General features: G+C 59.2%; 1 protein-coding gene across 3 annotated transcripts in view; it reads left to right on the top strand.

Moving 5' to 3' along the window:
* Positions 1-555: 555 nt before the first annotated feature.
* Positions 556-24393, top strand: part of NOL4L (nucleolar protein 4 like) — a 148885-nt gene continuing 125047 nt past the window's right edge. The window contains exon 1 of one of the 3 annotated variants that reach the window (XM_039479275.2): positions 556-1104. In XM_039479275.2, coding sequence (XP_039335209.1) covers positions 784-1104 — 321 coding nt within the window. In that variant the 5' untranslated portion in view covers positions 556-783. The remainder of the gene's footprint in view (positions 1105-24393) is intronic. The other 2 variants (XM_074406394.1, XM_039479274.2) reach the window with 2 other exon arrangements.

Raw genomic sequence — 24393 nt, 5'->3', positions numbered from 1 at the left:
CTCCCCACGGGACCGCCGCGTCCGGGAGGAGCGGGGCCTGCGAAGCTCCGGGCCCGGTCGGGCCAGATGGAACGCGGCCCCTGCGCTGGGCACTGCGCGCCTGCGGCTTCTGCCCTCCCAGCGGCTGCGGGCGCAGTGGCCCCCGCGCCCCCAGGGGCCGGGCCGGGCGGGGGCTGGGCCCGGCGGGCGGGCGCGGGAGGAAGGGGGGGCGGGCGGCAGCGAAGGCTGCGCCGCTCTAACAGGTGGGATCCCGCGGCGTGGTGGAGGCGGGCGCGGGAGGAGGAGGAGGAGGAAGAGCCGCGGCAGCGGGAGCCTGAGCAGGAGCAGGAGCAGGATGAGCCGCGCAAGCTGACAGCCACTGCTGCCGCCCGCGCCCAGGCTCGGTCTCGCTCCCCGCGCTCGGGGCCGCTCCCCGCCTCCCGCCTCCCCCGGCCGCCCGCGGGGCGGCCCGCCCCCTCTGCACCTCCGGGCCCGGAGCTGCCTCCATCGCTCCTGCATCCCGGCCGGGGGGAGGAGGAGGCGGAGCAGGAGGCGAGCCGGAGCTGCCGCCGCCAACGCCGCCGCCGCCGCCGCCGCCGCCGCCGCCCGAGCAGGACAGAGCGCGCCGCAGCCCCGCGCGTCCGGCCGCCGCCCGCGCCCATCCAGCAGCAGCGCCGGAGCCACACCGCGGGACAGCCCCGGCCGCGGCGCGCCCCGGCCCGGCCCAGCACAGCCCAGCCCAGTCCCGGCACCGGGCGGCCCGGCGGCCGGCCCGCCCCCGAGGGCGCCGGGCGCGGCGGGAGGATGCCGAAGCCGACGCTGCTGCTGCGCGGGGGCTGGGAGCGCGAGCGCAGCCCCGGGGACTCGGAGCTGGGCCGCCAGTTCCGGGACTGGTGCCTGCGCACCTACGGCGACTCGGCCAAAACCAAGACGGTGACACGCAGCAAATACCAGCGGATCGCCGAGGTCCTGCAGGGCGGCGGCGGGACCGGCGCGGGCAGCGGCCCCGCAGCCGGCGAGAAAGGCAAGTTCCAGTTCTGGGTGCGCTCCAAGGGCTTCCGCCTGGGCAGCGGCCGGGAACCCAAGATGGGCCAAGTGGTGTATGTGCCGGTCAAGACGGGCTCGGTGAGTGCGCGCGCGGCGGCCGCGGGCGGGTCCCGCGGCGGGGATCGGGGCGGGCGGGGGCGGGGTGGGGGTGTGGATGTGTGTCCGAACGTGTGTCCCTGAGGTTGTCCGTGTGTCGGGCCGCCGGAGGCGCACGCGTCCCTGCTCACCGGCCCTCCCCGGCTCGCCTGGGCAGCGCTCCGGGTTCGGGGCGTCCCTGCCCCCCTCCGCGCCGCTGCCCGGGCCGTGGCCGTGCTGGGCGGGCTGTCCCGGGCTGCTCACCCCAGCATGTTCCGTCCTCCTGTCCCCTCCCCCCGCCAGCAGGCGGCTGCTCTGGAGCCCGAGCCTCCCCCCGCCCGCCCCGGGGCTGCCTGTCCCGGGCGCCTAGCGCTCCCGCCCCCGGGCCGGCTGGGCGGTGTGTATGTGTGTGTGCGGAGGGTGGTGCCGCCGGGTTGGGGGGAGGGAGGTAGGGGCTGCCGCGGGACGGGGAGTCCGCCGGGCCTCCCAGCGCCAGAGGAGGGGGCCCGCCCGGGCACTGTCGCCCCGACCCCACCCGGGGCTGGCCCGGGGAGGGGCGGCCGGAGCCGCAGCCTGGCGCAGGAACAGCCTCCCGCGGGTGGGTGGGGCGCCCCCTCGGCCCCCCGGGCCCCTCGCTCCCCCCTCTCCGGGACGGGGGCGGCCTGACCTATCCATCCCCTCCCCTCCCCCGTCCCCCGGGCCGGCCCGGTCCGGGCGGGGTGGCGTGGGGGAGGGGGCGGGGAACCGCAGCCGCCTAAAGGGAGGAGGCGGGCGGCCGGGCGGGGGCGTCCCCTCTGGCCCGGGGCGCCCTGGAGAGGGCGTGCTACGCGGGCCCCCGAGGCTCCCCCGCCGGGACCCCATTGTTCTGCAGAGGGTGGGGGCTGGGGGGGCGGCCGCTCTCGGGGCGCTGCTGAGCTTTGAACTTTCCGTCGCCGAGACCCTCCATTAGTGCGTTCCGCCCCCGACCCGGTCGGGCCGCGCCGGCCTCCCCCCACCCTTCTTGCTCCCTCCCCGGCCAGAGCGCTAGAGCCGGGCCGCCCCGCGCCGGCCTCCCTCCCTCCCCCGCTCCCCCGCTCCCCCGCTCCCCCGCTCCCCCCTCCGCGCTCCTCCCCCGGCCGGCCCGCCCGCCCCGCGCTCAGCCCCGTCCCCGGCCGGAGCGGGCTCTTCACACACAATTGATTCGGTCGTTACGAAAAGTGCACTTGTCCCCTCCTCCTCCCCCTCCGCGGCCGCCCGGGCCCGGCCCGCGGGGTGAGGGGGCCGCGAGGGAGGGAGGCGGGAGCCGGGAGCAGATCCGGAGGCGCCTCCTCCCGCGCCCAGGGGACGGGGTTGCAGGCCGCGGGGAGTGGGAGCCGCTAGCGCAGAGGGCGGCTGGCCCATCTGCGAGGAGCGCTGATAACCGCGCTGCGGCCGCCAGCAGCCCATCTGCGCCGCTGCTGCCTCCGGCCGGACCGGGAACACGGGCCGGGCCGAGGGGCGCGCCGGGACCGGGTTCCACGAGGGGGAAGCCGGGGCAGTGACCCCCCCAGCCTAAGTCAGCACTCTCGCCCAAACCCGGCGAGTCTGGGTCATTGTCCCCTCCCCCGATCGAGTCCTGTACCCCTCCCCCAGCCCAAATCAGTGCCCACTTTCCCAGATGGGGAGTATAGGTCAGCCCTGCCCACCATGCCAGGTCGGTCCCCTCATCGGTTCTCCGCATCTTTGGTCACTGCCCCCCGCCGGAGTGCGGTTTTTCTGAGGTCAGTGATCCAGGAGATGGTTGGTTGGGTCCGTGCCCCCTACCCTGGGTCAGTGCCCTCTGCCATCAGGGCTTCCCAGGTCGGTGCCCCACCCCCCCCCCATCCTGGTTACACCTGCCCGAAGAGCTGGGAGTCTTGACCCAACATCCTGAGTCTGAGGTAGGAGCCCTGAGCCCTCTCCTGGATTTGGGGGGTGACCCCCCCAGACCTGGCGACTGGCTCACTGGCTCTCTGTGTGGCTCGACTTCTCTCTAGGGAGCAGGCATCTGGAGCAGTCGTCCCCTATCTACACAGCTGTCGAGGCTGAGCGCCCCTTCCCCTTATCCAGGCCACATGCAGAAACCGGGTGCTAGGCCTGGGCCCCAGGTCCTGCTGGGCCAGCTGCTGGCTTCAGAGGCTCCTTGAGACCCATGCTGACCTGCCCTGCCTGCCCCTGACAGTGGGACTGTTCTCAGCCTCCACCCTGGCTCTCAGACCAATAATGAGCCCTCCCCGAGGGACCACCTGCCCGAGAGGCAGAGAAAGGGGACCCAGGCCTCCCAGTCCAGGCTGCCAGGGGGACGACGAACACAACAGACATGCCCTCCCTCGACAGCCCGCCCCTCAGGCTCCCCACGCCCGCCTGCCTGGCCTGCTGGTCCCCAGAGAGCCCGTTAGTTACCTGCCACTCGCCCAGCCAGCCGGAGCCAGCCGCAAATGCCCGAGTCCTGCCACCCCCATCTCCAAGTGCCTTCCTGGGGCCCAGTTATTATTTTTATATTTCCATTTTCCTTTTCACTGATCCAAGAGGAACAAATCCTGCTGGGAATTCTGGGGCAGCCCTGGCCTCTTCCTGGGAGGGGCTGAATGGGACCTCCTTTGAAAGGTGCAAAGCACATCTACGTTCCCTGGTGTGTGTGCGCGTGCACACACACACACACACCCACACACCCTCAACCCTGGTATCAGTTGGGAGAGAGCCTCTAGTTTGGTCCTCGGTGGGTTTTTGTGAAGGTCATTGGGCCGTAAACCTTTGTCCAAGGCATTTGTTAAGTACCCACAGGCCTTATATGGGCACTGGGGTGCTGGGGTGGGTGGGGCTCTGTGCCTGCTTCCCAGGTCACCCAGCTGTCGGGGGTGGTGGGTATAGCTGAGGACAGGATAAAGAAGCCCATGGGGGCTTCAAGGGAGGGCAGGTAGAAAAATTCCAAGGAATAGGGGAGGTAGGAGTTGGGTCACCCGGCATCAACAGGCCCCACAGAGCCTCTGTCCCCATGGTGGCCATGGTGTGTCACCTCTCTTCCACGTTGCTCTCTGGCTGCCCCCACCCTGGGCCTCCCTTCCTCCTCCCACAGCCATATGCGGTACTGCGGTCGGGGCCCTCTCCTAGTCCCGGCCAGCCTCGGGTCGATGATCTGACACCACTTGTCCCGTCCCATCTGGCCCTGAGCTTTTCTGGGTGTGTGTGACAAAGGCTTAATCTGTCCGGACGGGCCCAGGGCAGAGAGAGGGCGAGGGGAATTACACTCTGCAGGGCCTCCTGCAGCTGGGGCCCGGGTGGGGGTGGGGCAGGGCGGGGGGTCGAGGAGAAGCCTGGGCGTCAGGGGCAGAGGCAAGTTGGCCTCCAGTTTGCAGGTTGTCACAGGAAGTAGAAGGTGGAAGCAGGGGACAGAGGGGAGGAGGGCGGAGTCCTCCACGTGCAGCTGGGGGTGCTGGTGGGGATAAGATCTCTTTATGACAAGAGCCATCTGGGGGCCTCCTGGCCAGGCGCGAAGCCTGGTGAGGATTTATGATTTCTTAGGTTTGGCCTGCTTCAAATCCAGCCCCCGTGGGTTGCCAGGTGGGGGAGGCGAACCCCTTGGAGATGAGACCCTCCGGTTCTATTCTGGCATCAGCCACAAAGTCAAACAACCCCTTCTCTCTTCCTCTGGCCTCTCAGGAGTGCAGCCGTCCCCAGAGCCACAGGTTAGGGCCGAGGTGAGGCCCTGGGCCGTCGGTCAGTTCCTAGGATCAGAGCCCAAAGTCTCTGTGGAGATAGAGGTTCTCAGCCCAACTGTACCATCTTCCAGATGGGAAAACTGAGGCCAAGAGAGAGGAAGTTTCCATCTGTCGCGAGCCAGGACTGGAACAGGGCTCTCTGTTGCACCCCTGTAGCTTCTCTGTGGGCCTGTCGCATCCAGGAATCCCACCATTATAGCCCCATTCCCCCCAGGGAAACTTCCAGATTGCCAAACTCCGCTCTCTACACCAGGCTTTTGCAAGCTGGACCCCAGGTGTTCCGCTACCCAAATTGACTAATGGTGGTCTTTTCCCAGTTCGCGACAACGTTCATTTAGTGGAAAGCGTTTTCAGTCCTGAGTCTTTCTCCCCAGAGCTTTTGTGTGAACCTTTGGCACCTGCGGCCGCTGGTCTGGGCGGGAAATGGCCTCTGACTTAGCACTGCGTAATATGTGCTGTGACCTTTGCTTGAGTCCCTCGATCGTTCCTGGTTTTCTCTGAATTACCAGAACAGCAGCTGTTTCAGGGGTCACCTACTGTGTGCCTGTCACTGGGCTGAGGCGCCGATATGCATCAGTTTGTGGAATTCTCACAGCAGCCTAGAGGCCCGTGCTGTGATGACTGCTAGACTTCAGGAGTAAACTGAGCTAAGGGAGGCTCGGAGCTTGCCCCTGGCCACGCCGATGCCAGGGGGCCTTGTGTATATCTGACTTTGAAGGGTCTTACAGCCTGATCCAATTTGAAAGCATAGTTCTTCATGTCCCGCTTTCGGTCCCTTACACTTTAGTCTGAATTAGTTTCAAAGCATCCCTCTGGTCAAGGTGTCTGTATTCCCAGGCTGGTGCCTGAGGAAGGACTGGCACAGCATAAAGTCTGTGGGCTTTCCTGGGGTTCACGAGGATGGGTGTGGGGTAGGGAGGAGGGAGAACTCCTCTTGTCCTGGGCCCTGTGGGGGCTTTCGGAAGAAGGTTGACAGTGGTGTCTGGCCCAGGGACCATTTGCATTTCTTGTGAGTGGTGGAGAGTGCGTTTTTGTCAGTTACGCCTTGTGATTTGGGTGGCGTGGTCCTGGGTAACTCTGGGGGGCTGCATTTTGGTGCCAGGGTGAGGCAGATGGGTCAGACTCTGCCTTCCTGGGGCCTCCCCTCTAAGTCCTGGGTCACTCTCTGCCGAGGGGGCGGGGACACCGTGCACCCTGCTTCCTTGAGTAGGTAGGAGCTGGAGGAAAGCCCTCTCCTTCATGGCCCCTGCAGGCTTCTTGGCTGTCCCTGTGTGTCTGGGAGGCTGGAAGGCCCATCTGGGACCTCGGAAATGCTGCTGGGAGGATTGCAGGGGTGGGGAGCCTGTGGCTGGGGCTGTCTGGGGACCCAGGCGGAGGGCCTCAGGCATACCTGGCCTTCTTCAAGCCGGATCTCACCTCAGAGGTCATGTGATTTCAGTGCTGCCCGTGTGTGTGCTCACTGGCCAGAACACGCATGTGCGCATGTGTGTGTCAAAGTGCAGCCTTGTGGGTGTGAATGTGCTGTCCTATCCATGTGCAGGCTGGGAGTGCCTGTGAGTGTGTGTGCATGGAGTATGTGCCGGGCGCAGGTGGAGAGGCTCCTCTGCATATTTGTCAGCATCTGTGTGGGCACCTGGGCTGTGGGCCTTGGCAGCTGCGGTGTGACTGCATGTGCGTGCACACATGTGTGAGGTCCGGATCAGACTCACCCTGTCCGGCAGGGGTGTCCTTCATCACCTCCGAGTCCCCCGAGCTGCTGCCCTGGCCGTTGCCATCCCTGGCGTCTCAGCAGCTGGCTGAAGCCAAGTGGTGGGCATAAGAGCTGGTGCCGTGCCCCTGTCCCCATGACTGCAGCCAAGGCATCTCCTTGTTCCAGCTTCCCAGCCCACCCCCTACCCGCCTCTTGCTGTGGTCCTAAAATAACAAAGCCTGAAGCCAAACACGGGGCTGGAGGTTTCCAGGGAGAAAAGGCTCTGAACTTGAAGTGAGGGGGCCAGGGCCTAGGGGGTCCTAACTCAGCTACTTCATCGCCGCATGACCTTGGGCAAGCAGCCTGCCTGGCCTCTCTGAGTCTGTTTCCTTTTCTGGAAAATGGGCTCCAAAGCTCCACTCTTGGCAAGCTGGCTGTCTCTGTTGTCGTTTGAGGATGGTAAGGAACGTGCTCAAGGCCACCCTGCTAACTCATGTCAAAGCCAGGCCTACCGGCCTGCGGACATGGTGAGACCCCAGCTCTATACAAAATTAAAAAAAAAATTAGGCATGGTGGCACGCACCTGTAGTCCCAGCTACTCAGGAGGCTGAGGCAGGAGGATCACTTGAGCTCAAGAGTTAGAGGCTGCAGTGAGTTGTGATCATGCCACTGCACTCCAGCCTAGGTGACAACCAGCTCTGCCCTTTTATCAATTTGGCCTTTTTTTTTTTTTGAGACGGAGTTTCGCTCTTGTTACCCAGGCTGGAGTGCAATGGCGTGATCTCGGCTCACCGCAACCTTCACCTCCTGGGTTCAGGCAATTCTCCTGCCTCAGCCTCCTGAGTAGCTGGGATTACAGGCACGCGCCACCACGTCCAGCTAATTTTTGTATTTTTTTAGTAGAGACGGGGTTTCACCATGTTGACCAGGATGGTCTCGATCTCTTGACCTTGTGATCCACCCACCTCGGCCTCCCAAAGTGCTGGGATTACAGGCTTGAGCCACCGCGCCTGGCCTTTTTTTTTTTTTTTTTTTTTTTTTTTTTTTTTTTTTTGACACAGGGTCTGGCTCTGTCACCCAGGCTGGAGTGCATGACGCATTGTTGCACTGCAACCTCTGCCTCCTGTGGCCTTAATTTTCTCATCAGTAAAATGGAGCTGTATCATATTCCTCTTCTAGGACTGATGTGGAAATTAATGCTTTAATGCACATAGGGCCCCCAAATGTAGCAAATCTTAGGAAATGTTAGCTGCTATGTGATCTCACTGAGCCTCAGTATTCCTCATCTGGAAAATGGGGGTGGCGATAAAGGATGTTGTGACTATTAAATGGAACAGTGGACATGAAGCACCCAGCTAAGTCCCTGGCATAGAGTAGGTAGGCAGCAACTCTGCGTTCCCTAGAGGTTATATCTGAGTCATTTCTGTGTCTCTAGTGCTATCAGGGGCCTGAGAAATGTTGCATTGAATTGAATACAGAAGTCTTTTTCTCTTTTTTCTTTGCTTTTCTTTCTTTCTTTCTTTTTTTAGACAGGTTCTTGCTTTGTTGCCCAGGGTGGTCTTAAACTCCTAGGCTCAAGTGATCCTCCTGCCTCAGCTTCCCAAGTAGCTGGGCTTACAGGTGGTAGGCACTGCACCTGGCACCAGAAGTCTTGGTGAGGGACGGAGGGGTGGCATGAGCCCCCAGAACTGGGAACTTGCGAGCTCAGGGTCTCTTGCTGCCCTGATGGGTTCCTGCCCTGCAGTGAACTGCATTATCTTTTACACACAGAAGGCTCCAGTGATCTCCCTGCCTCTGAATTCCTCCCAGGTGCCAGATCCCAGAGGTCAAGGAAGGGCGCTGGAGAGCTTTACCAAGGCCTGTCAGGCACCTGCTGAGGAGAGGGACAAGCCTCCACCCGCCCCGCCCATCTCCCATAGGGACCAGACCCCACCTGGTCCCGCCCCTTCTCTATGGACCAGACCCCACTTGGCCCCGCCCCTTCTCCCTCGTGGACCCAACCCCCACCTGGCCCCCTGGCTGGGAACATGAGTTCCTGGGCTCTGGAGCTTTAAGCAGAACAGGTAGTGGCTGGCGTAATGACTGCTTCCCTCAGGCAGGGGTCTGAGCCCATCTCCCAGTTTTTCAAGCCCCTGCTGCTGTTCACACTATTCCATTTCCTCTCCCCTGGGTTCTGTGAAGTAGATGCGAACTTGGTACCAGAGAGGCCAGCGAACCTCCCCAAGGCCCACAGTGAGCACACGGCTGGGCTGGAGCTCCAGGGCTCTGTCTGACCCTCCACCCCGGGGCCTGGAGGCTGGGGTCCACGGGAAGACCCCCGGGAGCGAAGGTGGCAGGGGTGTTCTAGCTCTCCACCCACTCCCTGAGGGCACCCCACTTAGACTTTCTAGACCTCAAGGCCGCCCTCCCACCTGGCCAGACCCAGCCCGGTGGGAGACAGCTGCCACCCCTGCCTCTCGTCCATGCCCTCCCCCTCCGATTTCAGCTGCAGCTGCAGGCCTGGCCTGGGCAAGCTGCTGGGCCAGCAGAGGGGCGTGCAGGGGAGTGGGGAGACGGCAGAGCAGGTGGCGGGCCAGGCCCATCCTCTCACCAGAACAGTTGTAGATCCCAGAATATTAGTCCTCTTGGCCACCCTGAACGTGGAGCCTCCTCCGCCGCAGATGGGGAAACTAAGGCAAGGGGAGGGAACTCACTCAAGCTCCCCCTGAGCTCTAGAGCTGGCTGTGAGCCTCTGGTGCCCAAGCTCAGGTTATTCATTCATTCACTCCCTCGTGGCCCTTCCTACAGGCAGCCCACTGCAGCCTTCCCCTTCCTTGGCCACACCTGAGAGTCACTTCTGACCTCTTTCTCTGACCTCCTCTCCCTCCCCATCCAACCCATTTGCAAATCCTGTTGGTTCTACCTTCAAAGCACATCTCAAATTCTCCCATGTCTCATAGCCTCCACTGCCTCCAGCCTGGTCCAAGCCTGGAGAAACCGCAGCCTCCCAGGGGACCCGCTGGGTCTACCCCGTCCCCTGCCCCCTGCCCCCATAACCCCTCCTTCCCACAAATAGCCAGAGGAAACCTTGGAAAGCCCGAGTCAGGTTCTCTTCCTCCTCGGTTCAGAACCCTCCAAGACTCCTGTCTCACTCAAAGCAAGAGTCCCTGCCTTCCCAGTGGCCTGCAGAGCCCTGTGTGAGCTGGCCCCGGCTGCCGCCACCCCCACTTCCCTCCCACCTCGTTCATTTGGCCTTAGCCACACTGGCCTCTTCGCTATTCTCCAAACATGCCAAATACAGTCCTGCCCCAGGGCCCTTGCACTGGCCTTCCCCCAGCTTGGAGTACTCTTTCTTGAGATCGCTGCATGGTCAGCTCTTCTCCTGCTTCGGATCTTTGCTCAAATGTCACCTGCTCAGAGAGGGCCTCCCTGATCACCCAGTGAGGACAACCTTAGGTCCCTTGGACCCTCCCCCATCTCTCTTTTCTACTTGATTTTTCCTCTGTGGCCCTTCACACTCCCTGACATTCTGGTGGATTTCACTAGTTTCTATGCTTAGGGTCTGGCTACCCACAAGGCCATGAGCACCAGCCGGGCAGACCGCATCTGTTTATGTTTCTGTTTTTGAGACAGAGTCTCACTCTGTCACCCAGGCTGGAGTGCAGTGGCGCAGTCTCAGCTCACTGCACCCTCCGCCTCCCAGGTTCAAGCGATTCTCCTGCCTTAGTCTCCCGAGTAGCTGGGACTACAGGTGTCCGCCACCACACCCAGTTAATTTTTTGTGTTTTTAGTATAGACAGGGTTTCAGCGTGTTTGCCAGGATGGTCTTGATCTCCTGACGTCAAGATCTGCCCACCTCGGACCTCCCCAAGTGCTGGGATTACAGGCTTGAGCCACCGTGCCCTGCCTGCATCGTTTTTGCTTGTTTGTTTGTTTTTGCTGCTATATCCCCAGGACCCAGAGCAGCCCCTGCCCTTAAGGGGACCCCCACGGGGCAGGAGGGGTCATCAGGTGCCTCAGAGCCGGGTTTTGAGAGCTGCCCAGTTCTGCACAGAGTCTCTGAGGAGCCCCAAGGTGCAGACCCACCCTCCCAAGGTTCAGGGCCTGGGAAGTCCTTGGGGAAGTGACATTTCAGCTGGACCTGGAAGGCCAAAAAGGACTTTTCGGCAAGAGCAGAGCATGGAGGAGCTTATTCTGGCGGGTGGGACTGGTTTTGGCGGGGTCAGCGCGGGCTGCATACGGCAGATCCCAGGCCTGATTTTTCCGGAGAAGCATGTTTGGAAGAACATTCCAGGTGGAGTGGGGATGAGTAAATGGCCAAGTCAGCTTGAGAACCACGTTGGGGTCCTGAGGGGGTGAGCTGGCAAGATTGGTTGGGGCCAGATAGAGGAGAGGGATCTGAGGAGCCCATCAGGTCAGGCACAGCAGGGAGCTGGCAGGGGGGTGCTTGCTTACCGCGAGGGAGCTGAGGTCACGTCGGGGTTTCAGAAGGAGCGCTGGGATGCTGTGGCAGGAGGCAAGAGGGTGATGGAGGAGGAGGACCAGGAGGCGGAGACATAGCCACGGGAGGGAGAAAGGCCTGGAGGGTTTCCTCACAGGACCAAAGGTGGAGTGGCTGGGGGCAGGTGACGGGGGAGTGGGCGAGTGGGGCCGGAGGGTCACAGTCCACCCCGGTTTCCTGGGTGGGAAGAGCCGTTTAGGAAACCGGGCAGCGCAGCCAGACGCGCAGATCTGGGGAGGAGGCGCAGGCGCGGGGGCCGGATCTGGGGGACAGCATCCAAAGGTGTCCTCCAGGCTGGCAGCCTGTGGCTGTGGGAGGCCACGGAGGGGACCCCATGGCTCAGGCCTCGTGGGGCCTGCGTGGGAGTCATCGTGTTTCCCAGCCTCCTCTCCAGCTCGAAACCCTCCCCTCTGGCTGGGACCCGACACAGGCTCCTGGGAGGCCTATGCTTGGGTGGATGACTCATCGTTTTCTCGGCATCCCCGGACTGAGGAAATGTTCAAGGAGACATGGGGCCCTTCCTTCGGCAGGCCAGGCCCTGACTGCGGGCTGGCAAGTCGGGAAAAACACACTCGGGCCTCCGGCCTTGTCCGAGGACAGCCCTTGGGGGTGTTTCCAAGGGCCCCTGGTTTCCACAGACTTGCACAGTCCTCAGGGAACCTGAAAGCCTGTTATGACCCCATTCTACAGGTTAGCAAACAAAGGCACAGGCTCTGCTGGGCCCCTAGTAAGCAACCACTTGGTGCCTCAGTTTCTTCGTCTGTAAAATGGGTCTGATGATTGCCCGTCCCCTGCCGGGTTGTTGGGAAAGATGAAAGGCAAGAATCCATGTGAAACGTTTAGCTAGTGCGATTGTTGTGTCATAGGGATGTGGAGAGGGGTCTGCCCGGGCAGCAGGGGCTCTTGGCTGGGCAGAACCATCGTAGGGACACCCAGAAGGCAATATGGTCAAGGACAGTCCTGCATTTGGATCCCAACTCTGGCACCAGCTGGGTGGTTCTGGACAAATGGCTTTCCTCTTCTGATCCCTGACCCCTTCTGTATAAGTGGGAGATAAAACTCGTACCCGTGGGAGTAGCTGGGAAGATGGCATAAAACCAAGCCTCCCAGGCGGGCCGCAGAGTGGGGCTGCTGCTCCGTCTTGGAGTCTTTCAGAGCAAAGACCCCGAAGCCAGCAGCCGTGAAGCTCCCAAGAGTGGTTCCGAGGCTCTCTGTGGGGCGACAGGAAAGCCTGGGCCGAGGGGAGAGAAGAAGGGAGGCAGCTCGGAGGGCTCGGAGGGCTCATCCATGGAGGGTGGATGCTCTCTGGAGCTCTTGAGGTTGGGACAGGAGCAGGCTGTGGGGAAGGGCTTTATGTTGATTCGAGGGCCTTGCAAGTCAGCAGAGTAGTGGGGGTCTGGAGCCAGGGGCCGTGTCCAGTCTCCGCCGCTTACTGCTGTGCAGTCTAGGGTAAGTTACTTTCCCTCTCTGAGCCTCAGTTTCCTCATCTGTAAAATGGGATGATAATAGCTGTGGAAGCAGTTATATCCTCCTTGTATGCTATTGTGTAGAAGTATGTATACTAAGGTGTGGACAGAGTCAAGCCCTCAATGAAAAGGAGCTACAATTGTGATTGCGACTGTGATGGAATCAATAACCTGAGAAGCAGTGCCGCTGAATGGGGCTCTGGAGCTCAGACTGGCCGGGGTTTCCGAGGGACGCGGGGACTCACTAGCTGAGTGGCCATGTAGCAAGTTGCTGCCCGTCTCTGAGCCACGGTTTTCTTCATCGGTAAAATGGATCCAGGCCAGGCACGGGGTTTCATGCCTGTCATACCAGCATTTTGGGGGGCTGAGGTGTGAGGATTGCTTGAGCTCAGGAGTTCTAGACCAGCTCTGGCAATATATCGAGACCCTGTCTCTATAATAACGAAACAAATTAGCTGGGCATGGTGGCGCACACATGTGGTCCTAGCTCTGCTTGAGCCTGGGAGGTTACGGCTGCAGTGAGCCATGCTTGTGCCACTGCACTCCATCCAGCCTGGGTGACAGCGAGACCCTGTCAAAAAAAAAAAAAAAAAAGATGTGGTAGTATGACCTCTCTCTCAGGGTTGCCTGGGGGAGGTGAAGAGAGACTCCATGTCAAGTGCTCAGCACAGAAACAAGCTGCTCTCTGCTTAGGCCTCTGGCGTGGCCAGTGGCAGTTAGATCTACGGACGTGGTGTCCTGGGCAGGGGCAGGGGACGCTGGAGCAGAGAGCTGCAGAAGGGGCAGCAGGCAGAGGTAGAAGTGAAGCCAGAACATGTTCAGGGAAACTGGGCTGGGGGAGCTGCCAGGAGGGCGGTTGTCAGCTGGGTTTGCCTCCAGGGTGGACAGGACCCTGGCCCCCAGATCTGGAGGAGAGGAGGCCTTGATGGAAGCCAGAGGGCAGAGGGACAGCGCCCAGCCAAAGAGGTGGGAAGCAGAGGCTGGGAGTCTTGCTGCTCCAATCAGAGGCTTGTCCCTGGGGAGGAGGGGCGAGGGGCAGTGGGCCCCACGGAATCCAGACTGCACATTGCGGGACTGAATGGGTCCGAGAGCCCTGGGTTCAAATCCTGACTCACCAACCGGCCTGGATCCATCTTTAACAACTTCTTCCATTCTCACATCTGTAAAACGGGAGAGAGATGTCAGCTACTTCTTAGAGTTGCTGTGGGGAGAGTCTGGAATGCATGAAGTGCTCAGTCAGTGTTTGCTACGGAGTGAGAATGGCAGTCGTGACACAGCCAGTGTTAGTACTGTCTAGCCCTTATGAAGTGCCGGACGCTGTACTAAACACTTTATGCACACAGCCCCATGTGACCGTCCAAACCTGGCGACCGCTGTGATCCTCATCTCGCCGATGGAGATATGGAGGCTCAGCTAGGTTAAGTAAGATGCCCAAGAGCACACAGCTGGGAGGAGGCCGAGCACAGACTGGAGCTCGCACAGGGAAAGGGGTGTGTCCTCGGCTCCCTAAATCGCCATCCTTCTGACAGCAAGGCCTAGTTCCTGGGATCCCCCCACCATGTGGTGTTACATGGCCTTGGATGGTGGTTGGTCCCAGGTTGGGGAGTTGGGTGTGAGTCTGCCTGGCAGAGGGTGCCAACCCTGGGATATGCCACTTAGGCACAAGCAGGGACTATTGGTAGGGTTCACCCTCAGTGATCCCCCAGGGATTCTGCAGTTCAGGGAGGGTACAGAGTGGCCTGGAGCCCCTCAGCCAGCCACTGGCCACTCCACATCAACCAAGGCTGGGAGAGGCACCTGCCAGCTCCTGTGAGACCAGGCCTCTGCCCACAGCGGGTGGGGGCTAAATGGGGAGGTGCAGCCCCTCGCCCAGGCCAGGTCAAGAGCATGGCCAGCCACCCCAAGAGCAGGCGGGTGGCCAGTGCGTGATCTTGGGCAGCCTCCTGGGGAATTAGGACAGGGAGAGAGTGCCTGGGTGGCTGGAGAAGAAGCAGGGAAGCCTCTTGTGAGGAAGCGAGCCATGCCATGGAGAGAGGAGGGAAGAGGCCTCCCACGAGGGGGCAAAGTGGACGAGGGGGCACCACAGGCAGTGCACACACATGATTTAAAACCCAAACTAAAACTGGCAGTTGGCTGGACGTAGTGGCTCATGCCTGCAGTCCCAGCACTTTGGGAGGCCAAGATGGATGGATCAATTGAGGTCAAGAGTTCGAGACCAGCCTGGCCAACATGGTGAAACATGGTGAAACAAAAAACAAACCGTCTCTACTAAAAATACAAAAATTAGCCAGGCATGATGGTACATGCCCGTAATCCCAGCTACTTGAGAGGCTGAAGCAGGAGAATCATTTTGAACCCAAGAGGCGGAGGTTGCAGTGAGCCGGGATCATGCCACTGCACTCCAGCCTGGGCAACGGAGTGAGATTGCGACTCAAAACACACAACAGAAATCCCGGCAGTTCCCAGGGCCTGAGAAGTGGCCAGTCCACCCCATTCCCTGCTCCCTGGTTCCCCTGCATGGAGGGGTCTAGTCCCTTCTGTGCCCAACATCCGTGGCCCCAGAGCAGGGTTGCCTCGGTTTGAATCCTGAATCCACTGCTTACTTGCTGTGTGACTTGGACAGCTTGCTGAAGTTCTCTGTGCTTCAGTTTCTACATCCAATAAGTGGGAGTAGTAAGGGGACCTGCCTCACCGGAGGCTGTAGTGAGCATTGAGGGCTTCTTAAAGGTCACGGTTGGGTGCTTGGTGAGTGTTGGCCGTCAGTCAGCACTGCGGCTGCTGCTGTTACCATTATTATCACAATTATTATCATGCGTATAGAGCTAAGCATGTCCTGCCTGCAGGTTTAAATGCCCAGCTCCCAGCGCAGGTCCTCGAGCCCAGTTTTTGTGGTGTTTGCCTATTCAGGAAAAAGAGAGGTAGAGGCGAGAAAATGGCTCAGAGTCAACCCGGTGGCCCCAGACCTTGAGACTGGCCTCTGGATACCTGCTGGGCCCCCGGAACTAGCTGCTGCTGTGGGCGGGGCTTGTGGTTTGGGAACTCAATCCCTGCCCCTGTGCTGGGTACACTGGGTGACCGTGGGGACAGGACAGGGAAAGGGACTATGGGAAGAGCCCTTGGCCAGGCTCCAGAAGATTGGGGCTCAAGGTCTTCCTCTGCTGCCCCTTTGCGGTATCATTCTTGGAAAAGCTCCCAAGCTCCAAGCCTTGGGTTCCTTATTGGGAAGGTGGTGTCATTCTCTAAGCTGCGGGGGAGAGCCAACGCAGTACCTAAGCTGTGATGGAGGATTAGGATTGTTCATCAGGGACCCCAGGGATCCCTCTCCTCAGGAGGATTGACAGTTGAGTTGGGAATGACGGTGTCATTGATAAGATCCTGGTTCAGGGGGTATTAACATGTAGCTGAGAAGAACTCAGCCCTGGCTTCGAATCCTGGGTGGTGCTACTTAGTAACGCAGTGACCTCGGGGAAATGAATTAACCTCTCTGGGCCTCATTTCTTCCTCTGTACAGTGGGCCTGGCAATAGAACCTGCCGTTTGGATTGTTTGCGGGTAAGAGCCAGCCCAGGGCCAGGCTCCCGGTAACGCTCTGCCGTCCGCAGCAGTCGTAATTATTTTAAGGAACCCGACTAACACGAGAAACGACCAGCAAATGATACAGGGCTGCAGGCAATCTATTCATTCATTGATTCGTTTGGCACATTTTGATCGGTGCCTGCTAGGTACCAGCTCCTGTCATTCATTCCGCAAAGATTTCCAGAGCACCTACTCTCTGCTAGGAGCTGTGCTAGGTACCGCCTCCCTGGTGGTGAATAGGACTTGATCTCTGCCCTCCCAGAGCTGGGGGTACTAGGTACCACCCTGGCTAGAGGTCGAAGGCAGCTTAGGGGCTGGTGTGCTCTCCAGCTGGTTGGCTCGGGGACCCAGCCCCTGTCCAGGTTGTGCGAGGCTTGCTGAGCTCCCGGAGGTGGCTTCTGCCTGGAGTCCCCCATGCCAGCCCCACTGCCCTGGTGTCTGGCTCCTCTGGGCCCCGCTTTCCCAGGAACTAGTGCTCTAGGACTGTGGGAGTGCAACACCTTTTCCATCGCCACCCTCCACCCTAGCTCCCAGCTCCCGTCACCTCCTCCCCAGCCATAGCACTCATTGTCCTTCCTCTTACTCCCTCCCCTCTTCACACTGTGGCCAAAGTGCTGTGTTAAAAATGTAAACCTGACCATGTTCCTTCTCGGCTCAAAACTCTCCTGTGGCTTCTCATCACTCTCTGAACAAAAGTCACTATGACCTGCATGGCCCAGCTGTGGTCCCTCACACTGGCCTGGCTGTTCCCCTGGACTTCAATGGGCTCTGCTGAAATGTCACTTCCTCAGGGAGGCCCTCCCTGATTGTCTTTTCTAAATGTCATTGGTTCCCATCACTCTCAAGCCCCTTATATTAACTCTGGAGCCCTTATGAACATCTGACAGATGCTGTGTTTTTGTGCGTGTTCCTCTCGGGCTCCATAAGGACAGGAATATTTGCTGTCTTGTTCACTGCTGAGTTCCCAGCACTCAGTGGCTATTTCTTTAATGAATGCCTCAGTTTTCTCCTTTGCAAAATGGAGAAGCAGAGCTGTCGTGGGGCCAACATGAGGGCTGGCAAGATGGCCAGAGTCCCCCACACAAGCAGCCTGCAGTCCCATCAAGGGGGGGTCTGACCTACCCAACAAGCAGGCTCCTCCAGTCCCAGGGTGGAGAGATTCAGGAGCCTGGCAGGGTCGGCAGGCTGGGTCATCACTGGCCTCAAGCCCCATAGGGAGGTTTCCACTTCCTCTTGCCCATGCTGGGAAGCCCAGGTGGGGCAGGGGCACGGGCAGTGGGAAGGAAGGAAAGAAGCTGCCTCGAAGGGAGGTGCAGGGCTGGGGAGAGATGGCTGGATGGCCCCCTAATGGGGTCCCAGAAAGCCAGATCTCAGGCATTGGGAGCCATTGAGCGTTGTGAGCCGGGGGAACATGAGGAGGGAGGTATTTAGGGAGTGAGTCTGGTCCAGTGTGTGTAGGGCAGAGACTGGAGTCTGGTCTCCAGGGAGGCAGCAGGCTCTAGCCATTGCTGGCTCCCATATCTCTCGGGAGGGGAAGGAGCCCCAGGCTACTGCACCCGCCATTCTAGCAAACCCAAATGGGAGCAGAATCTGCAAGAATGAGGAGGGGCTGGAGGGGTGAATCAGAGTCTCCTCCTCCTCCTACATGCTCCTCCTCCATCCCTCCAGCTGCTTTGTCCTACATGAAGAACTCTTCCACATCCATTCACTTATTTATCCATTTAGCAACCTGGAGAGGGCTTCCTAGGGTGCACTGTTGAGACCCACAGATGTGGTTCCTGCCCCGGCAGAGTTCAGGACATATTGTGGGGAACAGATGCTACATGACACAGTGATGGTGGTGATGGTGTTGGGGATGGTAGGGATGGATGGTGGTGAGGATGGTGAATGGCGGTCATGATGATGATTATAGTGGTGATGGTAATGGTAACAATAGTGGTATTAATTGTGGTGATGGTGATGGTGGTGGTGATGGCAATGGTAACAATGGTATTAATGATAATGATGGTGATGATGTTCATGTGGTGATTGTGATGGTGGTGTTGATGGTGATGAAGATGGTGATGATGATAGTGGTGGTGATGGTGAAGATGATGGTAGTGGTGATGATGGTAATGAAGATGATGGTGAGGAAGGTGGTGATGATGGTGATGAAGGTGATGGTGGTGATGATGATGGTGATGATGGTGGTGATGATGGCAGTGATGAAGATGGTGATGGTGATGATGGTGATGAAGATGATGGTGGTGATGGTGATGGTGGTGGTGATGATGATGGTGGTGATTATGGTGATGAAGATGGTGGTGACGGTGGTGATGATGGTGATGAAGGTGATGATGGTGGTGGTGATTAAGGTGATGAAGATGATGGTGATGATGGTGGTGATGATGGTAGTGGTGATGATGATGGTGATGATGGTGGTGATGATGCTGATGGAGATGATGGTGGTAATGATGGTGATGATGGTGGTGGTGATGGTGGTGATGATGGTGATGGAGATGATGGTGGTAATGATGGTGATGATGGTGGTGGTGATGGTGGTGATGATGGTGATGGTGGTGGTGATGATGATGGTGGTGATTATGGTGATGAAGATGGTGGTGATGATGGTGGTGATGATGGTGATGAAGGTGATGATGATTAAGGTGATGAAGATGATGGTGATGATGGTGGTGATGATGCTAGTGGTGATGATGATGGTGATGATGGTGGTGATGATGGTGATGGAGATGATGGTGGTAATGATGATGGTGGTGGTGATGGTGGTGATGATGGTGGTGGTGATTATGGTGGTGAAAATGATGGTGATGATGGTGGTGATGATGACGGTAGTGGTGATGACAGTGGTGATGATGGTGATGGAGATGATGGTGGTAATGATGATGATGGTGGTGGTGATTGATGGTGATTAAGATGGTGATGGTGGTGATGATGGTGGTGATGGTGATTAAGATGATGGTGGTGACGATGGTGATGGTGATGATGGTGATTAAGATGATTGATGGTGATGATGATGGTGATGATGGTGGTGATGGTGGTGGTGATGGTGGTGGTGATGATGATGGTGGTGATGAAGATGACGGTGGTGCTGCTGATGGTGGTGGTGATGGTGATTAAGATGATGATGGTGGTAATGATGACGGTGGTGGTGATGATGGTGATGAAGATGATTGATGGTGATGATGATGGTGGTGATGACAGTGGTGGTGATGGTGGTGGTAATGGTGGTGTTGATGGCAATGATGGTGATGATGGTAGTGTGCCAGCTCATGTTTATTGAGCATTCACTGAGTGCCAATCTGTTCTAAGTGCTTCCTGTGTGTTTGCACACTGGCCCCCTGCAGCAATGCTGAGAGGCACTGAGATCTTATGCAACTTGTCCAAGGACCCCTGTGAGCAAAGGGCAGCACCCAGATGTGCGCTCAGGCAGGCGGCTGACCGGCAGCTGCTCCCAGCTACGGCCACGCGCCACTTCCGGCAGGCAGTTTCCTCCCTCTGTGTGGGGCTCAGCACAGGGAAAGCACATGAGTCTGACTTGCCAGAGGAGAGTTCGAGGTCTGGCTTTGCCCAAGCAAGTTTGGGCAAATGGTGCCCTGCCTCCTCTGCCCTCAGCACCTGTCTGTGAAAGGGGAGAACCATCCTCTGTGGAGGCCACGAGGAAGGCAAGGAACAGCCACCTTGCCATGGCAGCTAGTGTGTCTGGGGCAGATCCCATTCCCTAAATCAGGAGGAAGTGAGAAAAGAAGGCTCTGTTCTAAGCCTTGCCTCCGGGGTCTGGGATGGGGAGTGGGGCCAGTGGGAAGCCAGGGTCTCTTGGACAGACACATTCTACACACCCACATTGCTGTTTCCCCTACGCTGCCCCCAGGGCAGGGGCTGTTCTCCCACCCATTGCTGGCTTCCGTATCTCTCGGGAGGGGAAGGAGGCAGGGATCCCTCCTGCACCCCCATTCTAGCAAATCCAAGCTGATCCCATGCCAGTAAAGAGAGGGGACAGATGCCCAGGGCTGGGGGCAGAAGGCCAGGACACAAATGCTGCCCTGAGCTTCCTGTGCAGCCTGGGGCGCTCCAATTTCCCTCTCTGGGCCTCAGTTTGATTCACCCATTCAAATATTTGTGCTAGACACTCTACTCTGGAGGCGTAAACAAAATTCTCTGCCCTCGGAGAGCTGATGTTCTAGTGCAGGCTGACAGCACCCAATAAGCAATGAACGAGCCCACTGTGTCAGATGCTGGTAAATGCGTACGGAACAGCAAAACAGAGCCAGGGGAACTGGAGGGGTTGGGGCAGGAGGTGGTAGAATTTTAAACAGGGTGTTGGGGAGGGCCTCAGTGAGAGGCCTTCATCTGTGAAATGTGACATTTTAAGCAAAGCCCTGGAGGAGGTGCCAGAGTGAGTGATGTAGGAATTGGGTGGAAAAGCATTCCAAGTAGAGGGAACAGGACGTGTAAAGGCCCCGAGGCAGGAGTGTCTGGTTTGTCTGAGGAGCTGCAAGGAGGCCACTGTCCCCTGCTCCCCCAGCCCTGTATTTGGGAATCAAAAGACCATGTTTTACTCTGCAAGACCTTGGCTCTCAGAGCAAAATGATTTCTGAGGCCTCGTAGCCCATCCCCACAAGAGTCGGTGATGCCAGCCTCCTAGGTGGGGCTGGGGCAGGTGCCTTGCTGCCCATATCTTAAAGGTGCAGAGTGGGTTTGAAGACCCATGGGGACTCGGAAAAGAGGCTACCATCCTCCAGCTCCTTACCCTGAGTGGTGGATTCTTGGATGTCCCTGGATTCAAATCCTGGGTCTGCCACTTCCCAGCCACGTGATCTTAGACAAATCACTCCCCGAGCTTCAGCATCCTCAACTGCAAAACAGGGACAGGAGGCCCATAGAGCCGGGTTGCGATGGGACTGCAGAGACCACACCAGGAAGCGTGCATGTGAGTGCCCAGCCTGGGGCCTGGCTTGTGGGAGCTTCTCAGTAAATGTATATTTTTGTTTGTTTGTTTTTTTGAGACAGGGCCTTGCTCTGTTGCCCAGGCTGGAGTGCAGTGGTGCGATCACAGCTCACTGCAGCCTAGACCTCCTGGGCTCAAGCGTCCCACCTCAGCCTCCCGAGTGGCTGGCACTACAGGTGCATGCCACTGTACCCGGCTAATTTTTTTTTTTTTTTTTTTTTGTAGAGATAGGGTCTTGCCATGTTACCCTGGCTGGTCTCCAACACCTCAGCCTCCCAAAGTGCTGGGATTACAGGCGTGAGCCACCGTGCTCTGGTTTTAAACCAGAACCTGACATAATGTATGACTCTGAATTGTTTTCAAAGCTGTTGGAAAAATGTGTCCTGTTACTTTGAGTCTTCTAAGAACCCCATGAGGAAGAAGGAACAAGAAGTCATAACCCCAGTTTACAGAGGTGGTGAGTTGAGGCCTGGAGAGGATGTGTGGCTTGGCCAGGGTGACAGTGAAGGGCTAAGACCAGGCTGTCCTGGCTCAGAGAGCCCAGGGGGTGGAGGGCAGGGGAGATCGTCCAGCGCCCTTACACCCCCCACCAAGAGCAGCCCCATGCATGCACCTCCTGCCCATGTGTGCCACGCAGTAATAGCACCTTTCAGGTTTGTGGTCCCCGAGCAGGCTCTGTGAGGCACGGCTCGATGGGTCGGGAGGTCTGCTGTAAGGTCGTTGAAAGGCCTGGAGCCCGGGGACACTCGGCCACCGGCAGGGAGAGTCTGGGGCAGGTCTCGACGAGAAGAGGAAGAGGTGGCTCACGTGACCGTGCACTCGGCCTGTGTGTCCGTCCGGTGTCCGGCCTGGCTGGGCTGGGAGGGCGGGCGCTCCACACTGTTCTCGGGACAGCCCTGTGAGGGGATGCTGCCGAGGAGGAGGCTGAGGTTCAGCGAGGGGCATGCCTGGCGGGGTTTGGACCCGGGCCTGCCTGACCCCAAGCCCCAGAGCACTAGTCACAGCCCAGGCAGGTAGAGGCAGGCAGACTTTGTGCAGGTGGCCCCCTGCTCCCTGGCCCGGCCTCCCAGCCCAGCCCACCAGTCTCTGCTCCTTGGTTCCCGCAGCCTGAGTCCTATCTCACAGGGCTCCGGGCCGCAGGCTCCAGCCACACCTGCTTCTGCCCCTGGGGCACCGGGCTGGCAGACCCCTCCAAGGAGCAATCAGGGAGCCCACTGGTATGCAGCACCTTGCTGGCCGGACATCCTTTCCCCAGCCCACATAACCCGGAGATTTCTAGCCCATTCTACAGATGAAGAAACTGAGGCACAAAGAGGGAAGATTATGTCCTGAAGCACACAGGACATAAGAGGCAAAGCTGGGAATCCAAAGCCCAGCTTCCTCCATTCTGTAGCCTTCTGCCCTCAGTTTCTTCAGCTGCAAAATGGGAGCCTTGAACTAGACAGTCTCAATTTCAATCACAGTGAGAACAGTACAAGCTCAGCAGCGAGATGGGCTGAGTTCTAATCCTGGCTCCTTTACATCCTAGCAGGTGGCCTTGGGCAGTCGCTTCATCCCTGTACCTCAGTTTCCTCCCCTGTCAATGGGGCTGAGAGCAGCATCAATCCATGAGCAGCTGCGAGTTTCCATAAGCAACACACGCAGAGCGTCTAGAAGATGCTGGAACGCTCGTGGGAGTCATCCGCTTCCTCAGTCGTTAGCTCCCTGTCCACCTCCCCTGCAGTGCTCTGAAGGATGACAGGGCCATGCTAATGCTCTCTTCTGCCCTTCCTGGGGCATGGCTGGGTGACCCACACTGGACAGAGACGGTGTGGATGTGTCTTTGGGACAGACGGATGTCCTGGGCCCACGGTGACGGATGGCAAGCGGGGGGGGGGAGCTCTGGATGTGAAGCTGGCTCAGGCTGCACCCGGGCAGCCAAGGGCGCCTTCGTCCCTTTGTCTCCTCTCGTGCAAATTAGCAATTACCTTTCCTGCTCCTGCAAGCTCGGCCTTTCCTGGGAGAATTGCTCCAAAACAGCCACTGAGCAGGCAGGAGCCTCCTGGCTAATTAGCGGGTGGCCACCGGGGACAAGCTCAGGGCCTAGTGACCAGAATTGGGGCCACTGCTGCTTGAGGGCTGCTGCCACCTTGGCCGGGAGACCAGGCAATGTCCCGGGCTCTAGGACGGCATGGCTTCTCCAACATGGGGTGTAGGGCCTCGCGCTCTGGCTTGTCAGCGGTGTGACCTTACATAAGTCACTTGGCCTCTCTGGGCAGCAGTTTCTTCATGGTTAGGAGTAGTTGGGCTTTGGGGCCCAGTGTCTAAGGGGTGCCGTTATCAGCCAGTGTTTGTCAGGATGATTGCTGTGGTCACCACTGCCGTTGCCTTGGGCCCGTGGCTGGCTCAGGTGAGAGAACAGGAGGAATATGCAAACCCTGCGGTGGCCCGCGGGGGACCTGGTAAGGCCTCCCGAGCAGCCGACAGGCCCTTAGGCAAGAGGGAGGCTTCATCTCTCCAAGCTCAGTCACCTTTTGGTCCTCTGTGAAGTGGAGTCATCGAGAAACTGCCTGGCCATGTGCCTAGAATAGGGCCTGACCCAGAGCAAGTGTTCAGAAAGGTGAGGCTCTCTCCCTCCCTCCCCTCAACTCTCCCTGCCCTCCACTCCCCTGCCCTCCACTCCCCTGCCCTCCACCCTCCCTCCCCTCCACCCTCCCTCCCCTCTCCCCTCCCTCCCCTCGACTCTCCCTCCCCTCTACCCTCCCTCCCCTCTCCCCTCCCTCCCCTCGACTCTCCCTCCCCTCGACTCTCCCTCCCCTCGACTCTCCCTCCCCTCTCCCCTCCCTCCCCTCTACCCTCCCTCCCCTCTCCCCTCCCTCCCCTCGACTCTCCCTCCCCTCTCCCCTCCCTCCCCTCTACCCTCCCTCCCCTCGACTCTCCCTCCCCTCGACTCTCCCTCCCCTCTCCCCTCCCTCCTCTCTACTCTCCCTGCCCTCCACTTTTCCTGCCCTCCACCCTCCTCCCTCCCCTCTCCCCTCCCTGCCCTCCTCAGGAACACAGCTCCTGCAGCAATAGGATGGTGGAAGAGCTGTCAGCCTGTGGCTTGGGGGGATCAGGGAAAGCCTTCCCGCCCCACGGGAGCAGGATGGGGAGGGTGGAGAGCTGTGGGTGCTGAGTGAGAAAAGGAGTGGCAGCCGGGCCCAGGGCAAAGGTGCAGCCAGGAAGCTATGGAGGTCAAGGGAGGGCAGAGATTCTGGAGATAGGATACCAGGCTGGGAGCATTCTCCCTGCTGGCTGGTGACTCTGGAGGCGCTCTCCCAGATCTACAGAGAGGGTGCGGGGCAGAGGACGAGTCCCTGGCTTGGCCTGGGGAGTGCTGGGCTGGGAAGATTTTCTGGCAGAGTACACCTTGGGGCTGAGGCTCACCAAGGGGCTAAGCAG

The sequence above is a fragment of the Saimiri boliviensis genome, chromosome 9 (genome assembly GCF_048565385.1).
Source record: "Saimiri boliviensis isolate mSaiBol1 chromosome 9, mSaiBol1.pri, whole genome shotgun sequence".
Classification (NCBI taxonomy): Eukaryota; Metazoa; Chordata; class Mammalia; order Primates; family Cebidae; genus Saimiri; species Saimiri boliviensis.
Note: the sequence above shows the minus strand (reverse complement) of the source record. Positions and strands in the feature narration are given on the sequence as shown.